The sequence below is a fragment of the Chlorocebus sabaeus genome, chromosome 15, assembly GCF_047675955.1.
Source record: "Chlorocebus sabaeus isolate Y175 chromosome 15, mChlSab1.0.hap1, whole genome shotgun sequence".
In the NCBI taxonomy this organism is placed as follows: Eukaryota; Metazoa; Chordata; class Mammalia; order Primates; family Cercopithecidae; genus Chlorocebus; species Chlorocebus sabaeus.
In genome coordinates this window covers 92,715,973-92,730,913 of record NC_132918.1, presented here as the reverse complement: position 1 = coordinate 92,730,913, position 14,941 = coordinate 92,715,973, and the positions used below count along the sequence as shown (strand labels likewise).

The 14,941-nt window shown below is 39.3% G+C and overlaps 1 protein-coding gene and 1 non-coding gene across 3 annotated transcripts in view; both read right to left on the bottom strand.

The window, feature by feature from the left end:
• The window catches only part of LMLN (leishmanolysin like peptidase), a 70,009-nt gene that overhangs the window by 25,525 nt on the left and 29,543 nt on the right, over window positions 1-14,941 (bottom strand). For both annotated transcript variants that reach the window (XM_008009703.3, XM_008009702.3), the window contains exons 9-12: window positions 14,346-14,463; window positions 8,743-8,850; window positions 5,721-5,797; window positions 2,346-2,456 (exon numbers count right to left, since the gene is read on the bottom strand). In XM_008009703.3, coding sequence (XP_008007894.2) covers window positions 2,346-2,456; window positions 5,721-5,797; window positions 8,743-8,850; window positions 14,346-14,463 — 414 coding nt within the window. The remainder of the gene's footprint in view (window positions 1-2,345; window positions 2,457-5,720; window positions 5,798-8,742; window positions 8,851-14,345; window positions 14,464-14,941) is intronic.
• On the bottom strand, window positions 10,306-10,412 carry LOC119625971 (U6 spliceosomal RNA). Its single transcript, XR_005242184.1, has one exon. It is a non-coding gene; the product is annotated as a U6 spliceosomal RNA (small nuclear RNA).

Sequence of the window (14,941 nt, the reverse complement as noted above, 5' to 3'; positions counted from 1 at the left end):
CTAGCACTTTCGGAGGCTGAGGTGGGTGGATCACAAGGTCAGGAGTTCGAGACCAGCCTGGCCAACATGGTAAAACCCCATCTCTACTAAAAATACAAAAATTAGCCGGACATAGAGGCATGTGCCTGTAGTCCTAGCTACTCTGGAGGCTGAGGCAGAAGAATCGCTTGAACCCAGGAGGCAGAGGTTACAGTGAGCCAAGATCGTGCCACTGCACTCCAGCCTAGGCAACAGAGTGAAACTCCGTCTCAAAAAAAAAAAAAAAAAAAAAAAAGATGAAGAGACAGTTTGCCAAAGAGGATATATAATTAGCAAGTAAGCACATGAAAAGAGGTTCAACATCATTAGACATTAGGGAAACACAAATTAAAACCAAAATAAAATATCACTACACTCCTATCAGAATCGATTAAACAAAAAATTGTGACAACGCCAAATGCTGGCAAACGTGGAGAAACGATATCACTTACACGTCACTGCTAGGAGTTAAAAAGTTTGGCAGTTTCTTACAAAACTAAACCTGCAATTACTTAATGAGCCAGCAACTGCATTCCTGGCACTTTTTCTGGAAAAATAAAGATATATGTTCACACACAAACCTGTACATAGATGTTTATAGCAACTTCATTCATAATAGCCCAAAACTGGAAACAATCCAGATGTCCTTCAAAGTGTGAATGTTTACACAAACTGTGGTATATCACACTGCGGAATATTAACCAGCCACAAAAAGTCAAATTATTGATATATACAACAACCTGGATGAATTTCCAGAGAATTATGCTGAGTAAAAAAAGGCATGCTCAAAAGTTCACATACAATATGAATTCATTCACATAACACTTTTGTTGTTGTTGTTGTTTTGTCTTTTTTGAGATACAGCCTCACTTTGTCACCTAGGCTGGAGTGCAATGGTGCGATCTCGGCTCACTGCAACCTCTGCCTCCTGGATTCAAGCTGTTCCCTGCCTCAGCCTCCTGAGTAGCTGGGGTTACAGGCACCTGCCACTATGCCTGGCTAATTTTTATATTTTTAGTAGAGATGGGGTTTCACCATGTTGGCCAGGCTGGTCTTGAACTCCTGACCTCAAGTGACCCACCCAGCTCGGCCTCCCAAAGTGCTGGGATTACAGGCGTGAGCCAGCCTGGCCAACATGGCAAAATCCCGTCTCTACTAAAAATACAAAAATTAGCCAGGAGTGGTGGCGCACGCCTATAATCACAGCTATTCAGGAGGCTGAGGCACGAGAATCGCTTGAACCTGGTAGGTAGAGGTGGCAGTGAGCTGAGATTGCGCCACTGCACTCCAGCCTGGGCAACAGAGTGAGAATCTGTCTCAAAAGAAAAAAAAAGGAAAGAAAAATTCAGGGAAAAAAGGATGCTTGCATCTGTACTGAACATGGGCATTTTTTTCCTTGTCATTTTTCCCTAAACAATACAGTATAACAACTATTCCCATAGCATTTATATTGTATTATGTATTATAAATAACCTAGAGGTAATTTAAAGTATACAGGAGGACATACACAGATTATATGCAAATACTATTCCATTTTATTGAAGGAACTTTTATGTAAGCATCTATGGATTTTGTTATCTGTGGAGTCCTGGAAGCAATCCGCCATGGTTACCAAAGAACAACTGTGTTGTATATATGTCTGATACATGTCTGTGTTGTATATATGTCTGATACATGTCTGTGTTGTATATATGTCTGATACATGTCTTATTGAATATATGTATATGTATTGTTTGTATATGTCTGTATTGTATATATGTCTGATACATGTCTGTGTTGTATATATGTCTGATGTATATCTGTATTGTATATATGTCGATATATATCTGTATTGTATGTATGTATGATATATGTCTGTATAGATGATATACAGATAGATGTCAAACTTACTCTGTATTTTTTAAAAGCTTGCTAGGTGATTATGATACGCATCTGGATTTGGAAATTCCTATTCAAAAGTGCCTTTTTTTGATCCTGAATCAATATTTGCATTTATACTTATAGGTGCATTCTCTGAAGAAAACAACACAAATGACAGAGGAAACAAAAGGTTTGTAAAATACATATATTTATGAGTTATAATAAGCTGAACAGAAATGTTCATGGCTCTGGGCCCCTCACTGTGGATCTCTTTAGTATATGATTAAAAACAATACTCAGCTACTTCTTACAATCTTATTACCAACCATCTTCAGGTGGTTTTCTATATATTGTAAAATTGAACTGCTCAGACTACATTTTGAAAATAGCATTTTAGGCTTGGGATAAAGCATAAAATCAGAAAGGAACTGTGTAATCAATGACACTGTGAGGAAATGCATTCTTACTTTTGTCTCTGCTGATCAATCCAGAATTTACAACTCTTCCTGACAAAGTCACAGCCCATTCCTCGGCCCCAGTCTAACTTCTCAGCCATGCTGTAATTTGCTTTATACCAGCTGTGGAATAAAAAACAAAGCAACTTTTATTGCTGTCCTTTTAAAAACAACTCTAGCATAACAACTGAGAATCTCAACAGCGAGCACCTTAGGACCTTGAGAAAGACTTTGGAGGCCGTCACATAAGCGATGATTCTTGCAGAGCAGGGACTGCTACACAGGGATTCAATAACCAGGCTTATGATGAGGTATTAAATACTTTTACATTTTTACGTAACAAAACAAAACACGTTTCTATTGTAATTTTCACTTTATTTTACTTTGAGACAGGGTCTTGCTCTGTCACCCAGGCTGGAGTGCAGTGGCACGATCCCGGCTCACCGGAAGCTCTGCCTCTTGGGTTCAGGTGATTCTCCTGCCTCAGCCTCCTGAGTAGCTGGGACTACAGGCGCCCACCACCATGTCTGGTTAATTTTTGCATTTTTAGTAGAGACAGGGTTTCACCATGTTTGCCACACTGGTCTTGAACTCCTGACCTCAGGTGATCCACCCGCCTCGGCCTCCCAAAGCACTGGGATTACAGGTATGAGCCACCGTGCCCAGCCTATGTCCAATACTTTTTAAACGTCCTAGCTGGGCACGGTGACTCACACTTGTAACCCCAGCACTTTGGGAGGCTGAGGTGGTTGGATCATTTGAGGTTGGGAGTTCGAGACCAGCCTGGCCAACATGGTGAGACCCTGTCTCTACTAAAAATACAAAAAGTTAGTCAGGTGTGCGGTGGTGTGTACTTACAGTCTCAGCTACCTGGGAGGCTGAGGTGGCAGGATCGCCTCCGCCCAGGATCATGCCACAGCACTCCAGCCCGGGAAATAGAGTGAGACCTTGTCTCAAAAGAAAAAGTTCTAACAACAGAAAAAAGAAAGTACTGACTGAGTTTCCAGACAAATTTAATCGAAGGCAATCAGTTTGTTTTAGTTTGTATTTATTTTTAGAGACAAGATTAGCTTGCAAAAACTATAAAATTATACAAAATAGTCTCTTACCTGTATGTATTATATTTTGTTCATTTAACATTATCAAAACAGTAAATAAAAATATAGGCTCAGGGCTGGGCGCAGTGGCTCATGCCTCTAATCCCAGCACTTAGTGAGGCCAAGGTGGTCGGATCACTTTAGCTCAGGAGTTTGAGACCAGCCTGGGCAACGTGGTGAAACCCCATCTCTATAATAAAAAATGTAATAAAAAACAATAATATTGAAAAAAAAATAGGCTCAAAAGTTGGGGAGATAAGAATTATCCCCTCCACTTATATCACCTTACTACAAAATCAAACAAATATGTAATGTAGCATCTTCCAAAACTTCTCTCCTGTCAAAGAACAAAGCTCTCACTTAGAGAGAAACTGGAGGAGTCGCAGCGCTCCAATGCCAAAATGCTTGCAACTTCTGCAACTACAATGTGAGTTACGTTCCCAGCTCCCTTGGTGTCACAGCAGGGTCAAACTGTCCGGACAGTGACAGTGCCCCTAGTGCTGTCCACTAACAATTATTTTAGCAGGTGCTCAGGCTCAGAAGCCCTTAGCCCTATGAATAAAGTGTAGACTAAGTAGACTCCTTTGTGAAGGTGCATGTTGGTGAGTGAAGAATATCCTATCAGCGCTGTCATTCCATCACCAGGTGGGCACTCCAGCTACACACCATGAGACCCTCTTGATAGCCGTTTCTTTGCAGCTCTTTCCGTATTAGCAGTCAACAGTTATTAAGCATTTGTCACATGGTAGGCACTTTGTTAAATGAAGGCTACAGTAGTAAACACATAAACAGAAACTCTCTCATGCAGATCATGATCTAGTAGGGAAGACAGATATTAAAACAAAACATCTGAAGTGTGATGAGTATTCCAAAGGAGAAGTATACGATGCTAACGGGAACATAGTAACAGAAAAACCTAAGTGAGTCTGAAGAATTCGGAAAGGTTTTTCTGAGGAAGCAACTCTAGCTAAATTCAGAAGAATGAGCACTAGTGAGGGAGTAGAGGGGGCTTTAGAAACAGGGGTTTCTGAGTAGTATTAGTGAGTTGTGAAATCAACTTAGCAGATCTTGATTAACATTTCTTCCTCTCTCTTTAAAAACTCAATACGATAAAGGACTGCACTGAGGTAGCAAGAGTAAGTCTTGTTTCATGAGTCTTTAGCTCGGTTTTTTGTATAATGCTCACACTTAGTTGGCACTTACAGTGTGCCAAGCACTGCACAAAAGGGCTTTACAAATATTAACTCATTTAAGTCACATAAAACTCAATGAGATATGCTGGGCACAGTGGCTCATGCCTATAATCCCAGCACTGTGGGCAGATCACCCGAGGTCAGGAGTTCCAGACCAGCCTGACCAACATGGCGAAACCCCATCTATACTAAAAATATAAAAATTAGCCAGGTGTGGTGATGCACACCTGTAGTCCCAGCTACTCAGGAGGCTGAGGCAGGAGAATCGCTTGACCCTGAAAGGTGGAGGTTGCAGTGAGCCAAGATCACATCACTGCACTCCAGCCTGGGTGACAGAGCAAGACTCCGTCTCAAAAAAAAAAAAAAAAAGAATAACCTCTATATGTTTAAATCCTTACACCTCTTTGACCTTTCAACAGTGAAGGTAGTGTCAACAATTTTCATGGTTTTAATGACACCTCTGCCATTAATTTTCAAATTTGATTCAATTTTCTAATTTTCTCTCAGACTGTCTTAGAAAGAGTAAGAGGTAACAATGCTTCTACTAAAGCAGCTTTAATTTTTTTTGGTATGTAGGGGTTGTATAAAAGATTTCATTTAAAAACAGTATTTCTGCCAGGCATAGTGGCTCATTCCTGTAATCCCAGCACTTTGGGAGAGGTCAAGGTGGGTGGATCATTTGAGCCCAGAAGTTTGTGAACAACCTGGGCAACACGACAAAACTCCATCTCTATTTAAAATACAAAAAATTAGCCAGGCATAGTGGCATGTGCCTGTAGTCCCAGCTACTCAGGAAGCTGAGGTGGGAGGATTGCTTGAGCCCGGGAAGTCCAGGATTAGTGAGTCCAGATTGCCACTGCACTCCACCCTGCGCAACAGGAGTGAGACCCTATTTTAAAACAACCAGCCAACAAAAGTATTTATTAAATGAATGAATGGAGTTGATACGAATAATGGACAGCTAACTGTACAAGATTCAAATAATTAATAAGTATATTTTGCTTCAGCATAAAATGTCAACATTTTCTTAAGCTATGAGCTCAGTATTAATATCATTGTAATAAACAATTCATATCCCACTGTCACAGCTGTCTTACCCCGTGTCCTCCATTAACGCCAGAGTGATCCGAGAGAATACTCGATTCTGAGTGTGAGAACCAGTCATCGCTTCATTCTGAAAATCACCAACAGAGTTTAACTGGAAAACGAGATTCTCTGCAACTCCTAATACTTTCTGTAATTCCTCTGATATATATATTTAAAATGTTTCATCTGTGAGAGGCTGACAAGACATTCGTTTAAAAGTGGTAAAATACATAAACCTTTAAAATGACTAGACCGAACCTTGAAGTGAAATCTGCTTTCTGCCCTAAGTGTTTCCACTGTATACAATTCCCTTGGAATGGCAGGCAACTGGCATTTAGAACTCTATGATGAATGAAGATAAAAATATATGGAAACAGAAACACTACAGAAATATTATACTCTCCAGGTAAAGCAAAGTGGGTGAATGAGGCAAATGCACAGATAATTTGAGGTCAGGGAGAACGGCTGTCTGAATTACACCGAAAATGTTTTCATAACCTTCAACTCTTGTGATCACAGAAACATGTGCTAACATGAAAGCAAGTGTGACAGAGTCACGGGGTAAACGGACTTCCTTGAAAGGTCTAAAACATCATCAGGCTCTACCATCTACCCAATATTTTAATTCATATCACACAATTCCTATCAGGAGGTCACCTAATGATGAGGACTTCACTGCCTCTGACGGAGCTTATTTCATCTTTGGACAGTTCTGAGTATTCTTTAAATCTTTCCATTGCACACCAGATGGCCATCTCAAGTACTGTGATACCATGCTTTAAAAAAAAAATAGTTCAAGGACACAAAATTGATTTGAGAGAAGTTAATGTAATTACTACTCTCAGAGCTTCTGCTGAAAAGTACAAACTTTCATTTCCAGCCAATCTACAGCTTTCTTAAGGGAGTCACTTGAGAAAATTTCTTAAGGGAAAAAAAAAAGCCAAACTTGCCATGGAAGGAATAAATGTACGTGTCTTCCATAAGTTTCCATCATTGTTACTTTGACAGTAATCACAAGCATTCATTTCATTCCTTCCATAATTCTATTAACTTTAGGCATGATGTGTATAAGCTGCAACTATCTATTTAAGCAGATCTCTAAAAATAAAAAGATACTGGTTCTTATTTGGACATGATCTTTCTCAGCCAGGCTGGTCCTCCCATCTGTCTATTGTGGTCTTGAGCTGCACGGGGAGGGGGAGAGGCACAGATGACAGTCCCTCCACTGCCATGTGGAGCACAAGAGGAACGCCTGGCTCTACCGTGCTGGCGGGCTGTGTGTTCCTTCTGATATCCTTCTCTAAGGGAATCTTTTCTCAACATGGCTTGATTAGGTCCTGTGGGTTTGACTGCTTAGGTGAACCTAAAAACACCAACTGAAACCCCATCCTGGGGTATCACAGATATAAATAAGTTGCTCATTACATTTTCTAAAATACAAAATTTAAACCATAGTTGTTCATTAACACAGAACTGTTATGCTACATTCATATAGAACAAATGAGTAGATCCAAGAATACAGTTTATTCTGTGAAAGCATGTGTTTCTGCAATGTGAATGAGCTCATGTGAAATTAGTAAATAAGGGAATGACATCAGTATAACATGGAATCACGCTGGTTCATTGATTTTCCCTGCATGTGACTATTTTATGATGAAGCCTAAACACAAAGTATACTAAGATAGCCGAACACAGCCATACAAAAATGCTGTACTGTGTACAGTGTTGCTCGGTGTAGCCAGCGACTCTGCGTGCAAATGTTTACTGCATGGTTCTCACAAGTCTATGTACATTTGACCCCGTCCTCAATACTCAGATTTACAATCCCCCATGCAGTTACCATGGGTTATTATTACTGCTGATGCTGAAGGTAAAGAAATGCTAGAGTAGCCAGGCACGGACGTGCACGCCTCTAACCCCACACTTCGGGCCGCTGAGGCGGGTGAACTGCTTGAGTCCACGAGTTTGAGGTCAGCCTGGGCAACATGGTGAAACCATCTCTACTGAAAGTACAAAAAGAAAATTAGCTGCGTGTGGTGGCACATGCTTGTATTCCTAGCTACCCAGGAGGCTGAGGTGGGAGAACCATTTGAGCCCAGGAGGTTGAGGCTGCAGTGAACTGAAATCATGCCACTGTACTCTAGCCTGGGCAAGTGAAGTAAGAAAGAAAGAGAAGAAAGGAAAGAAAGGAAAAAGAAAAGGAAAAGGAAAGAAAGGAGAGGGAGAGAGGGAGGGAGGGAGGGAGGGAGGGAGGGAGGGAAGGAAGGAAGGAAGGAAGGAAGGAAGGAAGGAAGGAAGGAAGGAAGGAAGGAAGGAGGGAGGGAAGGAAGGAAAAGAGAGAGAAAGAAAGAGAGAGAGACAGACTAGAGCAGGCTGGGTGCAGTGGTGTGTGCCTGTGGTCCCAGCTACTTGGGAGGCTGAGGCAGGAGGACTACTTGAGCCCAAAAGAGTTCGAGGCTGTAGTGTGCTATGATCATGCATGTGAACAGCTGCAGCACTCCAGCCGGATAACACAGTGAGGCCCTGTCTCTAAAAAATATAAAAATTTTAATAAAAAAAATACTAGAGTAGATATAGAACTTCATTTATTGAAAATCTAATGTCTTTTTAAAACTGAGCTCAGAGTTCTACATGACTTATTTGTTGCTGTTATTGATCTGTTTACTTGTTTTTCCTACAAGTCTTGTTATTTTTCATGTCCAATTTTGAAGAAAAAGGTTTTTCAGGAAAGCATACATTGCATTATAGCAGAAGCACCTATACTGCCTTGGAAAAAGTGAAAAAGTTGCATAAATATGTGAACCCATTAAAAAATAAACAATTCTGCATGTGTTTACACATACATACATAACATTTATGAAAGTATATACAAAAAATGTAAAGAGTGATTATATCTGGAAAGTGCATCTGGAGAGCTGAAGGGGTAAAGGGACCTAAACATTTTTCACTTTATAACCTGTTTGACTAACTTTTACCATAATTATGAATTATTTTCATTAAATAAGGTCTAGTAAAATTTAAAAACAAACTGACCTCTAATAACCTTTTTTCCCAATGGTTGAGTTCAGTACCCATACCACCTTGATTTTCAAGTTCCATTCCCTCCAGAACTGGACAATCAAAATGTTTTCGTGCTTCCTCCTAAGAACCAGAACAAAAATCAGAAACAAATATGGTACAAAAGCACTGTAAGATGGTGGCAAACTTTTCATCACATGAATCTAATAAGTTAACATTAAAGACTTACTTCGTTGAGAAAAGAGAATTTCTTTTTAAAATATGGTTTTTAATAGAATTAAATATTTTGATGCAGTCACACTCTTCTTTGCTAGGAAATTACTACTTCTCTAGCATCTTTTCTTCTCTCTGAAGATTTTCACTTTTGTACCAAATAGTTAAAAAATGTTATAGACTAGGATGATTGACAGTTGTAACTCATGTCAATAACAATGTAAAATTTTTTATTTTAAATTGACAAGTTATAACTATATATTTATGGAGTACAGAGTGATGTTACGATTTATGAATACAATGTGAAATAATTACATCAAGCTAATACAGCCATCATTTCAAATGCTTATTGTTTGTGAGAATATTTTAAATTTACTCTCAGTAATTTAAAACTCTGCAATACACTATTATTAACCATATTCACCACACTGTACAATAGATCTCAAAAAAAAAGAAAAAAAAAAGAAAAAAAAGTGTTACTCCCGTCTGTGATTTTGCACCCTTTGGCCATCACCATTTTCCCCACCCCAGCCTCCATAACCACTACCCTCTGCTTCAGAGTTCAATAGTTTTAGGTGTCACATGTGAAATGTGAAAACATTACGTATTTGTCTTTCTGTTCCTTTTTTAGCACCATGTTCTCCAGTTTCACCCATGTTGTTACAAATTCCTGCCTTTTTAAGGCTGAATACATCGTGTAAGTGGTGTCTTCGTGTAAGTGGTGTCAACTTCCTGTGCAGTCCGCCGATATCTGTGTATAACTTGAATTCTCCATAACTTAACTATTAATAGCCTTCCGTGGACTAGAAGCCTCACCAATAACTGCACAGTCAATTCACACATATATTGTATATTTTATGTATTATGTACTGTATTCTTACAATAAAGCTAGAGAAAATAAAATGAATATATTCACTATTCATTAAGTGGAGTCGGTCCTCATAAAGGTTTTCATCCTTGTCTTCACGTTGAGGAGGATGAAGAGGAGAGGTTGGTCCTGCTGTCTAAGGGGTGGCAGAGATGGCAGAAAGTCCACAAATAAGTGGACCTGGGCAGTTCCAACCTATGTTGTTCAAGGGTCAATTGTATAAAATACACTTTCTTTAGTCATTCATCTGCTGATGGACACTTAGGCTGATTCCATAATGTGGCTACTGTAAATAGTGCTGCAGTGAACACAGGAGTGCAAACATCTCTTCAACAAACTGGTTTCAAATCTTTTGTGTAAATATGGAACAAGGACTGTTGGATCATATGGTAATTCTATTTTTAGTTTTTTGAAGAACTTCCAGTTTTCCATAATGGCTGTACTAGATTATACTATCTCCACATCCTCACCAACACTTCTTTTGTTTCTTTTCTTTCTAAAATATGGAATGCTTCATGAATTTGCATGTCATCCTTGCACTGAGGCCATGCTAATCTTCTCTGTATCATTCCAATTTTAGTTTTTGTGCTGCCAAAGTGAGCCCTCTTTTGTCTTTTTGATAACAGTCATCTGACAGGCATAAAATGACATCTCATTGTGCTTTTAATTTTCATTTTTCTAAGGATTAGTAATGCTGAGCATTTTTTCACGTACCTGCTCACAGTTTGCATGTCTTCTTTTGAGAAATGTCTATTCACGTCCTTGGCCCATTGTTTAAATGGGCTATTCTTACACAGCTGTTTGCATTTCTTGTATATTAACGCCTTTTCTAATGTATAGCTTGCAAATATTTTCTCTCAATTTCTAGGTTGTCTCTTCACACTTTTGTTCCCTTTGCCGTGCAGAGGCTTCTTCGTTTGATGTAATCCCATTTGTCCACTTTTATTTTTGTTGCCTGTACTTTTAGGGTCCAATCCAAAAACTCACTGCCCAAACCAATGTCATGTAGTCGTCCCCTTATGTTTTCTTCCACTAGTTTTACAGTTTCTGGTCTTAAGTTTATTTAATATATTTGGAGTTGGTTTTTGTATATGGTGTGAGACAAAGGTCAAATTTCATTTTTCTGCATATGGATATCCAGTTTTCCCTATACCATTTATCGAAGAGACTTTTTCCCATTGTGTATTCTTAGCACCTTTATTAAACATCAATTAACCATAATTGGTTAATCATAATCGAGTCAATAATCATAGCGTATTCTGTTCCATTCATCAATGTGCCTATTTTTATGCCATGACCATAACATTCCTTTGCCATTTGACCAATTGCCATTCCTTTGCAGTACAGTCTGAAATACTGCAAAGCTGGAGGCATCACACTGCCTGAGCAGCTTTGTTCTTTTTGCTCATGATAGCTTTGGTTTTGTTTTTTTTTTTCTTTTTGGTGTTTTTGTGGTTCCATATGAATTTGAGGATTTTTTTTCTACTTCTGTGAAAAATGACACTGGAAGTTTGATAGGGATAGTAATGAACCTGTAGACTGTTTTGGGTAGCACGGACATTTTAACAATACTAATTCTTCTACTCCATGAACACAGGATACCTTTATATTTATTGTGTCAATTTATTTCATCTAGTTTTCAGTGTACAGGTCTTTTACTTTCCCGGTTAAATTTATTCCTAAGAATTTTGGGTTTTTTTGGGGGGGTAGCTATGGTAAATGAGACTGTTTTCTTGATTTCTTTTTCAGGTAGTTTTCTGTTAGTATATAGAAAACTACTAATTTTTGTGTGTTGATTTTGTATCCTGCAACTTTTACTGTATTTATTAATCCTCACAATTTTCTAATGGGGTCTCTAGGGTTTTCTATATATAAGATCACGTCATCAGCAAACAGCAACTATTTCACTTCTTCCAGTCCTATTTGGATGCCTTCTATTTATTTCTAAGGCCTGACTGCTCTTGCGATGACTTCCAATACTATGCAGAAGTGGTAAGAGTGTTCCAGATCTTGGAGGAAAGGCTTTCCATTTTTCACTAATAAGTATAAGGTTTGTTGTGGGTGTCTCTTATATGGCCTTTACTGTGCTGAGGTACCTTCCTTTTGGACCTAATTTGGTTAGTTTTTAATCATAAAAAGATGCTGAATTTTGTGAAATGATTTTTTTGCATCTATTGAGATGATCATATGGTTTTTGTCCTTCATTCTGCCAGTTACTGATTTGCTATCTTCATCCATCCTTGCATGCTGGGGATAAATTTCACTCGATCATGATGGATGACCTATTTAACGTGTTGTAGAATTCAGCTTGTTAGTATCTTGTTGCAAAATTTTTGTACTTATGCTCATCAAGAATATTAGCCTGTAATTTTCTTTTCTTATGGTCTTGTCTAAATTTGTTATTAGAGTATTGCTGCCCTGGTAAAAAGAGTCTGGAAGTAATCCCTCTTCCCCAATTTTTTGGAAAAGTTTGAGAAGGACTGCATTATTAGTTCTTCTTTAAACATTTGGTGAAATTCAGCAGTGAACTTAGTCCGGGACTTCTCTTTGATGGCAGACTTTTACTACTGATTCAATCTCATTACTCATTATTGGTCTGTTCAGATTTTTTATTTCTTCATGATTCAGTCTTCATAAGTTGTATTTGTCTAGAAATTTGTTCATTTATTCTAGGTTATACAGTTTGTTGGTATATAATTGTTTATAATAGTCTTTCACGATCCTTTGTGTGTCTGTGGTTTCAGCTGTAATGTCTCCTCTTTCATTTCTTATGTTATTTGCATCTTCTTAGTCTAACTAAAGGTTTGTCAGTTTTAGCTGTTCAAAAAATCTATTCTGGCCAGGCACAGTGGCGCACACCTGTAATCTCAGCACTTCAGGAGGCTGAGGCGGACAGATCACCTCAGGTCACCAGTGCTCCCTCTGTTGTGATACATCTTAGGATTAGTGATACTATTTCTATAATGACTGATCATTTGGAGTCTGTATTAGTCAAGGTTCTCCAGAGAAACAGAACCAACAGGATGTGTGTATACATCTACATATATGTACACACAGAGAAAGAATGAACGTGAGATGAGGGGAGGAAGAAATTTCCTTTTTTCTTTTCTTTCATTCTTTTTTTTTTTTTTGAGACAGGGTCTCACCCTGACCAACATGGTAAAACCCCGTCTCTACTAAAAATACAAAAATTAGCCAGGCATGGTGGCGGACGCCTGTAATTCCAGCTACTCGGGAGGCTGAGGCAGGAGGATCACTTGAACCCAGGAGGCAGAGGCTGCAATGAGCCGAGCTTGTGCCACTGCACTCCAGCCTGGGCGACAAGAGGGAAACTGTCTCAAAAAAAAAAAAAAAAAAAAAAAGTTGCTCAGTAGAATAAAACCTTGCTCACTGGGTTCTATCTGTTCTTTAGTTAGAGATTTCCAGAGATGGGAAACAGCCCAAGAGCAGTGCAAAACTTTATAAGTCAGAGAGCTGTACAAAGTCAAGGAAAAGGGGAAAGGAGAATAGCCGTGGTACCCAAATATTTGGCCCAGATATTCCAGATGTTTCTGTGAAGGTATTTTCTTGAATGAGAGTAACATTGCAATCAGTGGACTCTGAAGAAAACATCACTTTCCATAATGTGGGTAGGCCTCACCCAACCAGGCGATGGTCGGAGGAGAACAAAGACCCACCTCCCCTGAACAAGAAGTCATTCTGCCTTTGGACTCCAAGGGCAACTCTCCCCTGAGTCTCCAGCCTGCTGGCCTATCCCATCAGATTTGAACTCGCCAAGCTTCCACAGTCATGTGAGCCAAATCCTTGAAAGTCATCTCTTGGCCAAGTGTGGTGACTCATGCCTGTAATCCCAGCACTTTGGGAGGCTGAGGCAGTAGGACTACTTGAGCTCAGGAGATCGAGACCAGCCTGGGCAACATAGTGAGACCTCATCACTACAAAAAAAATAAACAAAATTAGCTGCGTATGGTGGTGCGTGCCTGTAGTCTCAGCCACTTGGGAGGCAGAAGTAGGAGGATCACTTTGGCGCAGGAGACAGAGGTTGCAGTAAGCCGAAACCACTACACTCCAGCCTGGGTGACAAGAGTGAGACCCTGTCTCAAAAAAAAAAAAAAAAAAGAAAAAAAGAAATCTCTTCCTCCCCTCCTCTCTCATATTCTTTCTCTGTGTATACATATATGATATATACACACATCCTATTGGTTCTGTTTCTATGGAGAACCTTGACTAATACAGACACCAAAGAAAATGATCAGTCATTATAGAAATAGTACCAGTGGTCCTAAGAGGCATCACAACAGAAGAGGCACTGGCCTAAAGCACTGGGTGGGATAGGAGCCGTGAGAGCCATTGACAAGTTTCCATTTCCTCAGATTTCTCGTGGCCCGTAGCTTTATTGCACAGCCTTTATATGACTTTTCCTACTATAGGCTCTAAAATATTGTAAGTTCTTAAACAATAATGATGAGTAAAGAAAGGACCACAGTAAAGGAAAAGAACAGATGGCTCATGAGACGTGAAGTTTGGTAATACTTACAACGACACGAGGTGTTACCAGGAGATACACGGTGTGACGAACTATCTTATTATCTCGAACATCCCATAATCTCTCCACTTTCCGAACTACTTTATCACTCCATTGATATAATCCAAGACTGTAATTACAGAATTAAAACACAATTATTATTGAAAATTCACCATTTTAAATGTAAAAATATTTACATTTACTGTAAAAAGTCTTTATAAGTATCAATATGAAATTAAAATATTTGAGAACCTCCTATGTACCAAGTCCAAACAAAGTACTTGATAAGTATTTTCCCTTCTACATTTTTTTAAATTTAATTTTTTGGTTGGGTGCAGTGGCTCACACCATAATCCCAGCACCTCAGCAGGCCAAGGTGGGAAGATTGCTTGAGCCCAGGAGTTTGATACCTGCCTAGGCAACACCGGAAGACCTTGTCTCTACAAAAAATTTAAAAATTAGCTGGACGCAGTAGTGCAGGCCTGTGGTCCCAGCTACACAGGAGGCTGAGGTCGGAGAATCACTTGAGCCCAGGAGGTTGATGCTGCAGTGAGCCATGTTCATGCCACTGCACTCCAGATAGGGTGACAGAGCAAGACCCTGTCTCA